Source organism: Macaca thibetana, chromosome 1, assembly GCF_024542745.1.
Source record: "Macaca thibetana thibetana isolate TM-01 chromosome 1, ASM2454274v1, whole genome shotgun sequence".
Taxonomy (NCBI): Eukaryota; Metazoa; Chordata; class Mammalia; order Primates; family Cercopithecidae; genus Macaca; species Macaca thibetana.
The window spans coordinates 5,728,078-5,744,417 of NC_065578.1; the positions used below are offsets into that span (position 1 = coordinate 5,728,078).

At 54.3% G+C, this 16,340-nt stretch overlaps 3 protein-coding genes across 10 annotated transcripts in view; 1 reads left to right on the forward strand and 2 right to left on the reverse strand.

Annotated features, from left to right (window-relative positions):
- THAP3 (THAP domain containing 3) overlaps nucleotides 1-7,454 on the forward strand; it is a 399,270-nt gene extending 391,816 nt beyond the window's left edge. For 3 of the 5 annotated variants that reach the window (XM_050787420.1, XM_050787426.1, XM_050787413.1), the window contains exons 2-6: nucleotides 168-244; nucleotides 3,432-3,624; nucleotides 5,186-5,251; nucleotides 6,288-6,392; nucleotides 6,688-7,454. In XM_050787420.1, coding sequence (XP_050643377.1) covers nucleotides 171-244; nucleotides 3,432-3,624; nucleotides 5,186-5,251; nucleotides 6,288-6,392; nucleotides 6,688-6,969 — 720 coding nt within the window. In that variant the 5' untranslated portion in view covers nucleotides 168-170 and the 3' untranslated portion in view covers nucleotides 6,970-7,454. Of the gene's footprint in view, nucleotides 1-134; nucleotides 245-3,431; nucleotides 3,625-5,185; nucleotides 5,252-6,287; nucleotides 6,393-6,687 lie in introns of all 5 variants that reach the window. The other 2 variants (XM_050787395.1, XM_050787403.1) reach the window with 2 other exon arrangements.
- The window catches only part of PLEKHG5 (pleckstrin homology and RhoGEF domain containing G5), a 614,078-nt gene that overhangs the window by 159,115 nt on the left and 438,623 nt on the right, over nucleotides 1-16,340 (reverse strand). The window lies entirely within an intron of this gene.
- Nucleotides 8,073-16,340, reverse strand: part of DNAJC11 (DnaJ heat shock protein family (Hsp40) member C11) — a 708,487-nt gene continuing 700,219 nt past the window's right edge. For all 4 annotated transcript variants that reach the window (XM_050787294.1, XM_050787292.1, XM_050787305.1 and 1 more), the window contains 6 exons: nucleotides 14,369-14,524; nucleotides 12,184-12,253; nucleotides 11,332-11,389; nucleotides 11,083-11,225; nucleotides 10,005-10,134; nucleotides 8,073-9,600 (listed from right to left, as the gene is read on the reverse strand). In XM_050787294.1, the coding sequence (XP_050643251.1) occupies nucleotides 9,575-9,600; nucleotides 10,005-10,134; nucleotides 11,083-11,225; nucleotides 11,332-11,389; nucleotides 12,184-12,253; nucleotides 14,369-14,524 (583 nt within the window). In that variant the 3' untranslated portion in view covers nucleotides 8,073-9,574. The remainder of the gene's footprint in view (nucleotides 9,601-10,004; nucleotides 10,135-11,082; nucleotides 11,226-11,331; nucleotides 11,390-12,183; nucleotides 12,254-14,368; nucleotides 14,525-16,340) is intronic.

A 16,340-nucleotide genomic window follows, 5' to 3' on the forward strand; every position in this document is an offset into this window, starting at 1 on the left:
TCCGACCCTGGGGAGACGCGGGTGGCTGGGATGGCGGGATGAGCGCGCCCTGGAGCCGTGCCAGGCCGGTCACCACCTCCCGGCGGCCCCGCCCCTCCCCGCAGGTCCCTCCCCTCCCCGCAGGCCCCGCCGCCGCCATCTTTGTTGGGGGCAGCCGGGCCTGGCTCGAGATGCCGAAGTCGTGTGCGGCCCGGCAGTGCTGCAACCGCTACAGCAGCCGCAGGAAGCAGCTCACCTTCCACCGGTAAGAGGCGGGGACCTGGGGTCGCGGGAGGCCCAGACCCGGGGCCCGCGAACCGACTTCGAGGCCTTGGCACGCTGGGCGGGAGCACCCAGGAGGCCCGAGGGCGTGCGGCCCGGGGACAGGCCAAGCTCCTGGGCCCAGAGGGGCTGGCGCCGCCTCGCCCGCCGTGGTGATGCCGCGAGGGGCGGCGAGGGGCGGACAGAGGGTCAGCGGCGCACCTGGCGGAGCTGGGGCCGGGACATGCCCGGAGGAGAGCAGGTGTCTGCTGAGCGGACGAGCGGGCCGCGGCCGGGGTTTGCTGTGCCCTGGCCCCTACAGCCCCCGCTGCGCGCCGCCCTGAAGGGAGGCGAGGCACCTGGGCGGTACAGTGGAGGAGTGGACCCCCCAAGGGGCGTCCGGGCAGTGGGAAGGGACTTTGCAGTGTCGCGGGAGGATGCTGGAGGCTTTGGAGTCTGCTGCTGCACTCCCCTGGCCCGGCCCGGGAGCAGTCGCCCTTGGTCAAAGTTGCGCTTTCTCCAAGGTCCAGCCACGGCACCATTTCTCTACCCACTTTGGGCACATCTCCGAAGGGCGGCTTGTGCTCATCGCTCGCATTCCCTCTGCTCTCATTGCACTGTTTTGTGATAAATGCTTTGCTTGAAGTATACATAACGTACATGCAGAAAAATGCACGAATCATAAGTACACAGCCCGGCGAGTTTCCCCCGGCTGAATGCCACTGAACTGAAACGTTACCGGCTGGGCGCGGTGGCTCAAGCCTGTCATCCTAGCACTTTGGGAGGCCGAGGCGGGAGGATCGCTTGAGCCTGGGAGTTCGAGATCAGCCTGGGCAACAGAATGAGACCCTGTCTCTACAAATAATTTTTACAAATTAGCCAGGCAAGGTGGCGTGCCCCTGTAGTCCCAGCTGCTCGGGAGGGTGAAGTAGGAGGATTGCTTGAACCCAGGTTCGAGGCTCCAGTGAGCTATAATCTTGCCACTGCACTCCAGCCTGGGTGACAGAGCGATACCTCATCTCAAAATAAGAAATAAAACATCACTACCCCCGGGAAGACCCCCTACCTGAACCCCCTCCCAGGCCCCCCGCCTCTCTCCTGCCCAAGGAGAACCCTATCCTGCCCTCTGTCAGAGTGGATTGCACTTCATTTGCTTTCATTGCCACATTGAATGCAAGTACCAGAATTTACCGATTTGTTCTACAATGGAAGGGCATTTGGGTGGCCTCATTTTTTGGATGACAAATACATTGTTCTGGAGGCCGGGCGTGGTGGCTCATGCCTGTAATCCCACCACTTTGGGAGGCCGAGATGGGTGGATCACCTGAGGTCAGGAGTTCGAGACCAGCCTGACCAACATGGTGAAACCCCGTCTCTACTAAAAATACAAAAATTACCCGAGTGTGGTAGTGCGCACCTGAAATCCCAGCTACTCAGGAGGCTGAGGCAGGAGAATCGCTTGACCCTGGGAGGTGTAGGTTGCAGTGAGCCGAGATCGTGCCACTGCGCTCCAGCCTGGGCGACAGAGTGAGACTCTGTCTCAAAAAAGAAAACAAAAAATCATTGTTTTGGCCAGTTTTGGTGGGACTTGTTGCGGTGCATCTATCTGTTTTGCCTCTGTCAGGTATGTACCTGGGGATGGAGTTGCCGCACCTTCTCTCTTGAAGCCGTTCCTTCCATTCCCATGAGAGCTCTGTCACGTCACTAGTGAGCCGTGTGATGTTAATTGACTTTGTGGCATTTCACACAACTGACCCCTGAGCCTGAGCCACTTTTCTCGCATGGCGTCTGGTACACTTCTTGGCTGCAGGTATCTCTTCTCAGTCTCCTTTGCTGGATCCTCCTTATTTCCAGCATTCAGTGTTGGAGCCCTGGGGTGTGGGCCATGGCCCAGGGGTGGCTTCTAGCTGTACTTGCTCCCCAGGGGCCCATCTCACCCAGGCTTATTGGTTCCGCAGGGTTGGCCTCCACACTGACGTCTCCAGATGCGTGTGGCTGTCTGTCACCCCAGCACATGGGAAGCCTAAAAAGCACCTCAAATTTAACTCCTACGATACAAAACAAACTTCTTTTTTTGGAGACAGACTCTCAGTTTGTTGCCCAGGTGGAGTGCAGTGGTTCAGTCTCGGCTCACTGCAGCCTCTGCCTCCCTGGTTCAGGTGATTCTTGTGCCTCAGCCTCCCAAGTAGCTGGAATAACAGGAGTGTGCCACCATGCTGGGCTAATTTTTGCATCTTTAATAGAGATGGGGTTTCACCATGTTGGCCAGGCTGGTCTCGAACTCCTGAGTTGAGGCAGTCGGCCTGCCTTGGCCTCCCAAAGTGCTGGGATTACAGGCATGAGCCACCATGCTCATCCACTACAAAACAAACTTCTGATCCCCTTAACCTGCTCTCCTGTAACTTCTTTTATCTCAAACATGAAACTCCTTCCTTCTCAATGTTACCATCTACAGGCAAACCTTACTGCATGACTTTCAAAATACATCCAAATCTGCCCTCTCAGTACCACTTCCTGCCAACACCTGGTCCCACAGCAATCAGGGTGGACTCAGGTTCCATCTCACCTCTGCCTAGAGCCTCCAGGGACTCCCCAACTGCTCAGGGCTCTGCATCATGCAGTCCCCACTCCCTCTTGCTGTCTCAGCCGGACCTGTGTCAGTGGCCACTCCTGCTGCCCGTTCTGAAGCCCGCATCACTCGCGCTCCCACTTCCTGCGGTCTGTGCTCAAACATCACCCCTTCAGCTGCCTTTCCTGACCACCCCAGGGCTTCCCTCTGTCCGTTCTCTGGAGCAACTGTCATCCCTGGAAGACACCGTCCACCTGTGTGTGGCTCGTCGGCTGTGCCCCTGCTCCAGAGTATCAGCTCCTTGGGGGCGAGGACTGTCTCATTACCCCCGTTCTCCAGCACGAAGAACAGGGCCTGGCTCATGGCAGGCTCCTGGCAAACGTAGCATTGGAAACAGCTCACTTGGGCTCTCTGGCCATGCTCGTGGTCTCGGGTTTCCTGTTAAGAATGCTTTAACAGCTGTGACAGAAGCTTCCAGAAATTAGACGTGATTTAACAAAGCGAGAGGACTGAACGTCTGCAGCTGTCCAGGGAAATACTCTGTGGTGATGTGAAAATTCTGAATGACTGAGGCGCCGGGTCCAGCTTTGCTGGGCCTCACATCCCCTGCCTCTGCCCTTAGGTTTCCGTTCAGCCGCCCGGAGCTGCTGAAGGAGTGGGTGCTGAACATTGGCCGGGGCAACTTCCAGCCCAAGCAGCACACGGTCATCTGCTCTGAGCACTTCCGGCCCGAGTGCTTCAGCGCCTTTGGAAACCGCAAGAACCTGAAGCACAACGCCGTGCCCACGGTGTTTGCCTTTCAGGACCCCACACAGGTAGGAGGGCTCTGTGCCTTCTGTCTGGTCACATCCAGCCTGCACTGTAGCAGCTGGGGGCAATGGGGGTGGCGACATGTGCGGGAAAAGCCAAGGCCAAGAACTACGGTGACAACAGCACTGTTGCGCCTCCGGGGTCCACAGCCCTGTGGCCCTGCTGGCCATGACCTCGGCTTTAAGGAAAGTCATAAATTAAAGCCACTTTAAAAATGAATCATTCTATGGCTGGATGTGGTGGCTCATGCCTGTAATCCCAGCACTTTGGGAGGCAGAGGTGGGTGGATCACCTGAGGTCAGGAATTCGAGACCAGCCCGGCCAACATGTTGAAATCCTGTTTCTACTAAAAATACAAAAATTAGCTGGGTGTGGTGGCAGGCGCCTGTAATCCCAGTTACTCGGGAGGCTGAGGCAGGAGAATCGCTTAAATCAGAAGGCAGAGGTTGCCTTGGTGGAGGTGGGATGTGTGGGCCTGGCCAAGGAGAGGGCTCACAAAGAGTTGGATGCTGAAGCCTTGAGATTGGATTCTGGGCCACAGGAGCACCCACCTGGAGTGGGCAGGCAGAGCAGTGGCGGGACAGGCCACAGGCCAGCAGCTCCCTGTGCTGGTGGATTTATCGGGAGAGGAAAGGGATCTGTGAATGAAGAGTGGAGCCGATGGGAAGAGCAAGGTGGCCACGTAGCAAACACACCCAGAGCGGCTGCCTGGGAGCCCTGCCCCATCTGTCCTCCCCAGCGCCCTTCCCAGATGGCCTCATGCACTCTGCCTCAACCTCTTCAGGTCGGCCGTCCCTTCCTTCAGGAAGCCCTCCTGGACCCTCAAACCCCAGCTGGCCTCCAACCCCTTCCTGCCCCTCGGTCTTCCTGTCCCCTGTGGCCCCTGCTGTCCTTCCTATTTCCCTCATTGGTTTTTGTCTTCTCCCTGGAACAGAATCTCCATGAGGGCAGGGGCTGCTTTCCCTGCTTCCGGCCCCAAACCCAGGACGCTGCCTGGCACAGCACAGGTGCTTGGGGTGTGTGTCCATAGATGAGCATCTAATTACTTTCATGTATTTGTGGTAATGTCTGTCCTGGAAAGATGATACTTGAGCCACTGGAAGTGGGGGACGTTTGTCATTGTAGCCCTCAGTGCTTCCAGTGCCAGGTTGGTGGGGAGAAGCTGGGTACGGCCCCTGCCAGCTCTGCCTTGTGGGCCCTGCACTGGGGCTGGCCTAGGGGCTGCAGGTTCTGCATCAGTGGCGCCTCGAGTGGTGAGCTGGGCTTCTGCCGCGTGCTGGCGGTCGTGGGGCCGGGTGCCAGGCCCTGGGGTGACACATAGGAAGTAGGTCTACAGTGACCTATTCAGGGCACTCTGACCATGATTTAGGGACATCTTTGGAGAAAGAGAAGCACACCAAGTGAGCAGTGTGAATTGGGTTGAGCTTCAGGTCAGTTTCATTTAGCCACCGTTCGTTGATTGTGGCACGCGGTGAGCCAAGCAGCAGGGACAACCATGATGCCCGAGGCCTGCCCCGAGCTCTGAGGGTTCTTGGGGTCTGCATCCACTCTGTGTGTCTCTTGCAGCAGGTGAGGGAGAACACAGACCCTGCCAGTGAGAGAGGAAATGCCAGCTCTTCTCAGAAAGAAAAGGTGAGTGCACCGGACCAGGTACTTGAACGTTTAAATTATGCTGTGGGTTGAGACAGGGAGGCGGGATTTTCCCAGCACGGCCGGCCTGCAGGGCTGTCGCCTTTCCTCATATGCCAGTTTGGATTCCATGTTTTTCTGGAGGGAAGGCCCAAGCCTCTCAGCTTCCTTCTTTTCAATATAAAAGAATCTCTGTTGCTAGTAAGGATGGTGCCTGATTCCCTTTTTCTTTTCTTTTTTTTGTGACAGAGTCTCGCTGTGTCACCCAGTCTGGAGTGCAGTGGCGTGATCTCGGCACACTGCAACCTCCCAGGTTCAAGTGATTCTCCTGCCTCAGCCTCCTGAGTAGCTGGGATTACAGATGCCTGCTACCACGCCACATAAATACAAAAATTTAGCTGGACATGGTGGTGGGCGCCTATAATCTCAGCTACTCTGGAGAAAAATCACTTGAACCCAGGGGGTGGAGGTTGCGGTGAGCTGAGATCGCATCACTTCACTCCAGCCTGGGCGAAAGCGTGGAACTCCATTTCAAGGGAAAAAAAAAAAAAGTTGGCTGGGTGTGGTAGCATGTGCCTGTAGTCCCAGCTACTCAGGAGGGTGAGGCAGAATTGGTTGAACCCAGGAGGTGGAGGTTGCAGTGAGCCAGGATCATGCCACTGCACTCCAGCCTGGGTGACAGCTAGATTCCGTTTCAAAAAAAAAAATTTAGCCAGTCATGGTAGTGGGTGCCTGTTTAATTCCAGCTACTCAGAAGGCTGAGGCATGAGAATCGCGTGAACCCTGGGGGCAGAGGTTGCAGTGAACTGAGATCGCACCACTGCACTCCAGCCTGGGTCACAGAGCGAGACTGTCTCAAAAAAAAAAAAAAAAAAAAAAGTTCAGTTCCAGGGTGTGTGCTAGGAGGAAGCTGGCAGTTTGTCGAGGGGCACAGACCCTGGAGCTGGTCCCTGGCTGTTGCCACTCCCCCAGATAGTAGCTGCAGGAGGGCCCTGCATCTCTAGGGCTATAGTGCCTGACTCCACGCTGCCGTTCCCAGGTCCTCCCTGAGGGGGGGGCCGGAGAGGACAGCCCTGGGAGAAAGATGGACACTGCGCTTGAAGAGCTTCAGTTGCCCCCAAATGCCGAAGGCCCCGTAAAACAGGTAAGACTGAGTGCAGAGGTGGCCTGTGCTTGGACCCAGGATGACTTGCTGCAAACAAAATGGAAACCAGTGAACACCCGCCATGAGACCCGTGTGGCGGGGCAGGGGGTGCAGCCTGCGTTTCAGAGCTCCCCAAATCCTCCACCATGGTATGGGCACATCTGGATTTTGGGAGACCAGCCAGGAGCGTCCGGCTGCCCGGGGGTTGTGCTGGGTGCGTGTCTGGTGGCCTGCTCACCCTGGCCCACCTTCCTGCTGGTGATGCAGCTCTCAGCTCTCACTCCCCTGTCCTCAGGTCTCGCCATGGAGGCCACAAGCAACAGAGGTTGTTGGCCGGCCGGCCGGCCCTGCGGGCCTGAGAAGGCCTCCGTCCAAGCAGCCATCTGATCACAGCTATGCCCTTTTGGACTTAGATTCCCTGAAGAAAAAACTCTTCCTCACTCTGAAGGAAAATGAAAAGCTCCGGAAGCGCTTGCAGGCCCAGAGGCTGGTGATGCAAAGGATGTCCAGCCGCCTCCGTGCCTGCAAAGGGCACAGGGGACTGCAGGCCAGACTTGGGCCGGAGCAGCAGAGCTGAGCCCCACAGGCTCCAGACGCAGAGGCGGCAGTGGCACCAGGGCCGGCAGGGCTTTGGAGCTCTGGCTGTGGACATCTTTTGTCTGCTGTAGACACTGAGAAAGTTGGCCGTGAGGCCTGCCAGGCGGGGGATTGAGACAGTAGCCAAGCTCCCCGGCGAGAGCCCCGACGCCGTCTGGGGGACGTTTAGAGGCATGGCACTAGGAGTGCACGTCTGTGAGCACGATGAGCTTATCCTCCCACGGTTTAACGGAAGTCCAGGCTGAGGCTGATTCTGGACGCTGTCCTTTCAGCACATGCAGAGCGAGGGTTGTTGGAAGCCCCAGTGTGGGAGATGTTCCTCAGGGAGGAAGCCATGTGATGGGCCCGGCTCTGTGGCCGATGTGTGGTCCCCTCCTCCATCAGCCTGGACAGCAGCTCAGGGTTCTAAGGCGTGACTCCTGTCCCGGCCTGGTGTGCGGGCAGTGTAATAAAGTGTCTTTCTATCTGGTGTCACTCCCGTCATTTTCTTTAGTGCCGTGATTCCTTTTGCTAAGAAGACTGACTTCCACGGCTGGGTGCGGTGGCTCACGCCTGTAATCCCAGCACTTTGAGAGGCCGAGGCGGGGAGATCACTTGAGGTCAGGAGTTTGAGACCAGCCTGGCCAACATGGTGAAACCCCATGTCTACTAAAAAGACAAAAATTAGCCGGGCATGGTGGCACACACCTGTAGTCCCAGCTACTTGGGAGGCTGAGGCAGGAAGATCAGTTGAACCTGGGAGGCAGGGTTTGCAGGAAGCTGAGATCGTTCCACTGCACTCCATCCAGTACTGTCACTGGGTGACAGAGTGAGACTCCGTCTGATTTAAAAAAAAAAAAAAAAAAAAAAACTTGCCTATTTCGTCTAATTTATAGCTTTAGTGAATTAAAGAAAACAAAAGTTCTGGCCTGATTTCCTAACTCGGGGTCTATTTCTCAGGCAATGTTTAATGTGGAAAATGGAACCCCAGCTTCACGTGAAGCCCTGTGGTTGAGTGAGGAGTGAAGGATGGGGAGGAGACCTCTGGGGAAGGGGTTCCGTCCCTCCTGAAAATGAACACGATAAACAAAGAGCGCCAGCCTCTGCTTTCAGGAAAGGTTTATTGTGGTGAGTGCCTTCTGTACAGTCGACTGCAAATGAAACGCAGAGGAAGGTGCCCAGAAGCGCCTGTGGCAGAGGCGCATGGGAAGCCCGGGGCCCAGGCTCATGCAACACGATGCTCACCGCGGCTCGGGCCGTGGGGCCGTCAGAGAAACCTTTTTAAAAAATGGAGATGAATATTACAGAATTGGACAACCTGAACTGCTTTTCAAAACCAGAAGAAGGAGGTTCTTAGCCGTTACTCAGATACCAGTGCTGGGGAGGGAGGCCTGACTTTAGCAACAGCTGTGGGTGGGCTGGAGGCCGGCGCAGCTTGGGGCCCCCAGCGCCAGCTGTCTCGGCCACTGCCTGGGCAGCGCTTGCTCCAAGGGGTCAGCAAAAGCGACTGATGGCTGCCACTTCCAGGACCCACGAGACAGGCCTCAGGTAACTTTACTGCAGCCAAAGCCCAGGCTGGAAGGGGTTCCGGCTCTGCCGCATTCTGCATCCCAAGTGGGCACGTGGAGGAAGGGTCTGAAGGAAGGCTCCGGAGCACAGGCCCTGGTGTCCCTGTGAGGAGGCTGGACCTGCAGGAGCGGGGAGCTGCAGTGCCACCTGCTGGGTGCCACAGGCCAGGCCTGGGGTACACACCGCCGAGTTGGGTGCGTCTGATGTCTTGCTGAGCGCCTGGTCCGTCCTCTTGAACTGCCCTTGCCCAGCACTGCACTCTGGAGGTGGGTGGTGCAGGCGGTGGAGGGACACAGGCCAGCTCAAGCCCGCTGGTGGCAGGGCATTTTCCCACAGGGATACGGGAAGCCACCTGTGTCAGGGCCAGGCCCTGGGATCGGGAGTTACACTACCCTGTCCCAAGCCAAGGGGGCTGGTGGAATGATTTGAGCAGCTCTGGGAGTGGGGAAAAAAGACTAATTTCCAAACCTGTTTGTTCTCAGATAAAAAGCAGTTTTATAAACCCGCAATCTGCTCCAGATTCAAGCAGTAATATTTCAGCAGGAGGAGGTGGTCATGGGAAGTCAGCGCAGCAGACGCTCCCTGACCTGGAGGCCTGCCTGCTTTCCACGTTGTTTCCCATGTTCAGGATTTCAGGAGAAGCAGCTCACGCTCCTGTGGTGGAGGGCAGGGTGTTCCACAAACACCTCCAGACCCAACCAAGAACTACGGGGCGGCGCGCTGCGGGCCACACGCATACTCAGGGGACCCGGCAGAGTCAGGGCCAGGGCCCTTCCCTCCAGGAACCGGTCCTTGGTAAAACAGCCACGGGCCACGCTGCAGTCTGGTTCCCAGTGGGGCTGCCTCAGTCCTACCCCCAGCACCCTCAAAAGCTGGGGTGTCTGCATGTCCCTTCACATAATTGATATGGTACCACCTCCTATAATAATAATATAAAATAAAAACATCTGATGTCTGGGTTTTTTCCCTGTTTCCAAATTTGTAGACTCCCAGGAAAATATTTTTTGCAGCCTTTTAAAAATCTGGTTCTTGGCAGTTTATCCATCTGTATCGATCCTGTGGGCTGTAAAGGAAAAGACAGACACAGGTGATCAGAAGGTGGCTGTTCCCATGCTCCTTTCTGCTGATGGGGCCAGCAGTCACCTGGACCAGCAGCTGGCTGGGCCCAGGTGAGGCAGAGCACCCGCTGCCAAAAATCCACCGCTTCTGGAACGTGGAGGTCTGCTTTCATCCCCCTCACTCAAGCCAGTTTCCAACGAGCTCACTAATTCCACCTGTGAAAGGGCCCCAGCCCCCTTTTTAAGGCACAAATCACAGGCGCTGAGTGAATCATGGGTCAAGGGCTAGTTGGCGTCTCTGTTCCCAGGCAGGCAGCTGAGGGAAGGTGGCCAGCAGCCCACACACTGAGCAACCGCTTTGAGGTCCCCGCCTCCATTAGCTGGTGACTGCGAAGGGACGGCTACTCACACTGCTTTGGTATCCGGAGGGCCTCACTGTCCAGCACCATCACCTGATGCAGGACGCCCCGGAACTGATAGAGCACTTTCAGGTTCTTCTCTTCCCCCACACACGGGTCATAAAAGCCAGGCAGCCCAGCCTGTAACAAACAAATTGCTACTCTCAGTACTCCAGACGGTCTAAGACCAGCACTCCTCCTCACTACCACCGGAGGGGCAGTGTGCACAGGCTCTGACATTCCCCGGGGAGGTGCAAACTTTGGGGCTTGAAGAAAAAGAAACAAGAATTTAAAAAAGTTGCCAAGACTTGCTTCTTAATAAAGGCCCCATCGTCACACTAAGACAGGGCCACTAGATGATTTCTAGGGTGCCAGGAGCTCTCTGGCCTGAGCTAACCTGCATTTTCATCCTTCTGGATGGTCCACGCACCAGGCCCCAGAGGTGAGACTCACACATGTTACAAGTGACCTCATGCTCTTTCTGCAATGAGGCAAAAATAAACAATCAAATGCCATGAAGGCAGGCACGTGTTCTGTTTGCTGGTGTGGCTGGCCCACAGGCGGGGCTCAGTAAATCCTTATTGAGTGAGTGGTGAAAGAAATGACTGAATGAAGCAAATAGCTCCAAAGTGGGTACTGCTCAGGAGCTGGGCGGCATCCCACGCAGTAGATGCCGATGATGGCAAAGATCCCACTTCAAGGGGCCAGGCTGTCCTTGTCAGACTGAAGCTATTCTTCAAACCACTGTTTGTTTTTTTGAGACAGGGTCTTGCTCTGTCACCCAGGCTGGAGTGCAGTGGCACAATCACAGCTCACTCTAGCCTCAACCTCCTGGGTTCAACCAATCCTCCCGCTTTAGCCTCCCGAACAGCTGGGACAACAGGCACATGTCACCATGCTCAGCTAATTTTTTCTCTTTTTTGTAGAGATAGGGTTTTGCCATGTTGTCTAGGCTGATCTCAAACTCCCGGGCTCAAGCAATCCGCCCACCCTGGCCTCCCAAAGTGCTAGGACTACAGACGTGAGTCACTGCGCCCAGCCCGTTCAGATCTGTGAGCACATGGCATGTGGTGGCTGGTGCTGCTGTACCTTGGAGGCCTCCGTGAGGATGAGCTTCGAGTCCTTCACCAGGCACTGCAGGGGCACAGTCACGTCAATCACCTTCACCTTCTCACTCTTCCTGCTCTTGTCATTGACAAACTTCCCGTACCAGGCATTGACGATGATGAGGCCTAAGGACAGACTCCGAGTAGAGGAAGGCCTTCTCCAGGCACCTCCCTGTGCCGCTTGGAGACCCCCAGCGCCCACCCTGGCCCAAGAGAGGACACATATTCTCACCCATTCTGGACTCTTCTGCCTCAATTATCCTTCGGACAGATTCCTGCATCAGCCGGACCTGGCAGAGAACAAGGATGACACAGTCAGGGCCCCACCAGGCCTGCTCCACCTCTGGTCAGAGGGCCATAGGCAGGCAGTCTTGTCCATGCCAACATGCCCGCTCAGGGCCTGGAAAGCAAGGGAGTGGGCGCCCTGACAGCTCTGCTACCCAAGTGGCTCTCTCTGAAACTCCTAGACCTAGGGCAGGCAGCTCTGGGTCAGAAGGTGAGAAGCACCAGAAACGGCATGACCCTCCTGTGGCCGCCGGTGGGAGCTCCCTTCCTGGGGATCATAAATGTGTGGGTGGGATTTCTTGACTCAATAAAAAAACATTGCATGCGTTGTCAGCTTTAAAAATAAAAGAGATTTCACAGGAGAAGCTGGAATCCCAGCTCCTCCTGAGAAAGGACCTGTGTCCTCCTGTGGCGCCATTCTACTGGGCATAGCTGTGCTGCCCACTCAGACAGGCATGTGCTCGCCAGGACACACACACGGCCCACGGCCACCTGGGAGTGTGCTCGCCACTTACCCAGGAAGCCTGCTCCCTCCTGCTCCGTAAAAGGCAGAGCACTCAGAGAGAAGGAAAAGAGGCCAACACTCACCACTTTAAAAAAGCCCTTGTTATGCCTTTGGAGGGTAACTATCTTTAGGGCAGGACCCGCAGAGCCCAGTAGCGCATCCCACAGTAAAGACTACATGGAGAGCCAAGTTGCTGGAGAAGAGAAGTCTGACATCGAAGGCCTGAGACCAACATGTGGGGTGTGGAGTGTGTCCCCTACAGCCCTCGCTTGGGAACGGTGGAGCGGCACTCACAGCGGACTCCGCCTCTTGCTTCTTCTGCAGCACGTCGGTGGCGGCGCTTTCCCTCTGCTTCTCCAATTCCCTTACGCGAGAGGAACACAAGCCCCATGTTAGCGTGGCGCTGCCCAGCTTCCAGCCAACACAGCGCCTCCCGTGCTGGACCTGAGCCCAGCAAACAGTCTGTCATCTTACTGGAGTTCCAGTTCTAGAACTTTAAAAAATATTCCCACGACAGTCTCAGGCAAGTCTGTTGGTCACAGGCTGGCAGCGTTCATTTTACCCTTAGATGGCTCCGCCCCACCTCCTCACCGAGCTGACGGGCACCCACTGTCAGTCTCTTTGGAAAGAAGACCCCACCACACGAGAATTTCAGGAGATCCCACCAACCTTGTGGGATTATTATTTTTCTTTTTTTTTTTTTTTTTTTTTTTTTTGAGACAGAGTCTCGCTCTGTCCCCCGGGCTGGAGTGCAGTGGCCGGATCTCAGCTCACTGCAAGCTCCGTCTCCCGGGTTCACGCCATTCTCCTGCCTCAGCCTCCCGAGCAGCTGGGACTACAGGCGCCCGCCACCTCGCCCGGCTAGTTTTTTGTATTTTTTAGTAGAGACGAGGTTTCACCAGGTTAGCCAGGATGGTCTCAATCTCCTGACCTCGTGATCCACCCGTCTCGGCCTCCCAAAGTGCTGGGATTACAGGCTTGAGCCACCACGCCCGGCCCTTAATTTTAATTTTAAAATAGAGATGGGGGTCTCACTATATTGCCCAGGCTGGTCGCGAACTCCTGGGCTCAAGTGATCCTACTGTCTTGGCCTCCAAAAGTGCTAGGATTACAGGCATGAGTTACTAAATAAGACTTTTGGTAGGAACAACTAATACCACTTTGGACACAGAGATCCGCTTTCCTGTAACAAAGTATGGGCCTTGGGGTCAGTATATGCCTGTCCTCCCAGAAGACTGTTCCAAGCTTCAAGCCTCCTAGCGAACTAGGATTCTGAATCCAAAGGCCAGAGGGGCCCAGAAGAGGAGATTCATTCCTTTATCAGAGATTCTCTAGGTGCAATGCTTTATTTACTAAATGAGATATTACAAAGTAACAAATCTATACCAGCTCTCAGTTTTGTGTAGAGATGCTTGCACTAATAATTTAGGGTTCATGGCATGCCCCAATGGATTATCTAAGAAACTGCAAAATAAATTGCGTTTCCATGACTTTCAAGACTATAGTTAATGCAGGCCCCTTACCTAAGAATCCAGAACGCATTCCTCTTAAACTCAGGGCCGGGAAAGGAAAAATGTTTATTTCTTGAGGCTATGGTTTAGAGACTCAACACTTTTTTTTTTTGAGACGTAGTCTCGCTCTGTCGCCCAGGCTGGAGTGCGATGGGCGCGATCTTGGCTCACTGCAAGTTCCACCTCCCAGGTTCACGCCATTCTCCTGCCTCAGCCTCCTGAGTAGCTGGGACTACAGGCGCCTGCCACCACACCTGGCTAATTTTATTTTTTTGTATTTTTAATAGAGACGGGGTTTCACTGTGTTATCCAGGATGGTCTCGATCTCTTGACCTCGAGATCTGCCCGCCTCGGCCTCCCAAAAGTGCTGGGATTACAGGCGTGAGCCACCGCGCCCGGCCTTTTTTTTTGAGACTGAGTCTTGCTCTGTCGCCCAGGCCGGAGTGCCATGGCACCGTCTCGGCTCACTGCAACCTCTGCCTCCCGGGTTCAAGCAATTCTCCTGTCTCAGCCTCCTGGGTAGCTGGGAGTACAGGCGCATGCATGCCACCATGCCCAGCTAAGTTTTCTATTTTTTAATAGAGACAGGGTTTCGCCATGTTGGCCAGACTGGTCCTGAATGCCTCACCTCGGGTAATCTACCTGCCTCAGCCTCCCAAAGTGCTCGGATTACAGGCGTGAGCCACCGTGCCCGGCCGAGGCCCAACACTTCTATAAACTCCAGTCCTTTCTAAGAGCAGGAATTACAAATGAAGACATAACAGCAGTCCAACTACTGACAATGATGAGAAATAGTTAACATTTACCAATCATGGCCCAGACATCAGCCTAAGCGCTTTACATGCATTAATTAACTCAGGTTTTCCTCATCACTCGATGCAGTAGGCTCTGTTATCCCCTCCATTTTAAGGGTGAGGAAACTGAGGCACAGGGCTGGCTAGTGACATGCCCATGATGTGTCAACTCACTTCTCTTTCTGAGCCCTGAGGTATGGTTTGATGATCAGACGGTGCATGGCAAAGTAGACCACTAGAGGCCCCACGGTGGCATAGAACACGGCGCTGGGCAGCAGCTGGTCCGTCAAGTGAATAGGGAAGAAGTATGTCTGACTGGCCCTGTTGAGCCTGCGGAAAAATACAAAAAACAAAACACCCAAGATGAATCAGGTTTTCCAGGGAAGGGCAATGGGGTGTCAGCCACAGGAGAACTTGTGCTGCGTCCAGTTGCGAGTTAAAGGAGGCTGCAGTCTGCTCCTTTCACAGTCCACCGCCTTCTGCTGGCCTCCTGTTCCAAAGTCTGGCTGATGGATCTGACACTGTGACAGAAGAAAGATCCCAGTATCTGCTGACCTCCAGTCAAAGCAACAACAGGAACACTTCACAGGGTCAACGTCCCCTATAGGTGCATTCGGTCATAGGCTGGAGAGGACAGGAATGGGCTCCTCCAGATGGCACTGGAGAGTCACATCTCAGTCCTTAACTGAGGTTTCCAAAGAAGTTGGTGAAGACTTCAAAAGTTAGTCAGTTAAGGAGGTTCTGCTTCTAGTGGTGGCCGAGTAGCTCCTATTGGACCAATGTGTAAACTCTGGACCACATATAAAAAAAATTGGCCAGGCATGGTGACTCACGCCTGTAATCCCAGCACTTTGGGAGGCCGAGTTGGGCGAATCACCTGAGGTCAGGAGTTTTAGACCAGCCTGGCCAACATGGTGAAACTCCATCTCTACCAAAAATACAAACATTAGCTGGGTGTGGCGGTGCCTGTTTGTAGTCCCAGCTACTCGGGAGGCTGAGTGAGGCAGGAGAATCTCTTCAACCCAGGAGGCAGAGGTTGCAGTGAGCTGAGATTGTACCACTGCACTCCAGCCTGGGTGACAGAGCGAGACTCTGTCTCAAAAAAAAAAAAAAAAAAAAACGAAAGAAAGAAATTATCCAGTACGAAGAACAAAGAGGAAAAGGATTGAGGACGCATGGACACAATGTCAGAAACCCGTGGAAGACTGTTAAGTTTAATACATTGGTAATTAGAGTCCCAGTGATGAAAAGGAAATTTACAGATGCAAGAAGTTTAGGAAACCCCAAGCATGATAAATACAACAAAAGCCATATCTATGTACATCACAAACTGCTGAAAAGCCAAAAAAAGAAAAACTGTTGAGTAGCCACTGACAATACCTGACCATACCCTTCCAGAATAAAAGCAATTCCAGAATTGATAAAGAACACTCAAAACCTGGCCGGGTGTGGTGGCTCACGCCTCTAATCCTAGCATTTTGGGAGGCCGAGGCAGGCGGATGGCTTGAGGTCAGGAGTTTGAGACCAGCCCGGCCAACATGGTGAAACTCTGTCTCTACTTAAAATACAAAAATTAGTTGGGTGTGGTGTCAGACGCCTGTAATCCCAGCTACTCAGGAGGCTGAGGCAGAAGAATTGCTTGAACCTGGGAGGTGGAGGTTGCAGTGAGCTGAGATTGTGCCACTGCACTCCAGTCTGGGGAACAAGAATGAAACTCTGTCTCAAAAAAAAAAAAAAAAAAAAAATACACACACACACACACACACACACACACACACACACATATAAACAGAGCTAGGTTAAATGTGAATGGGCAAAAAAATAAATAGTAAGCATAAGAAGGCTAAAAGAGCTATATAATAACAGATAAAGTAGACCTCAAGACAAAAAGTTTTTTTTTTTTTTGAAGTGACGGGGTCTCACTCTGTCATCTAGGCTGAGAGGCACAGTCAGAGCTCACTACCACCGTGAGCTCCTGGGCTCAAGTGATCCTCCCGTCTTGGCCTCCCAAAGTGTATGAGCCACTGTACTGAGCCTTTGAATATTACTTGAGGAGAGATGGCTGATGCCAACTCTGATCTTGGTAAGTGATTTGGCTTTTGTTTCCAAAACTGAGCTGTGATCCACTTTTATTCACTCGCTGAGT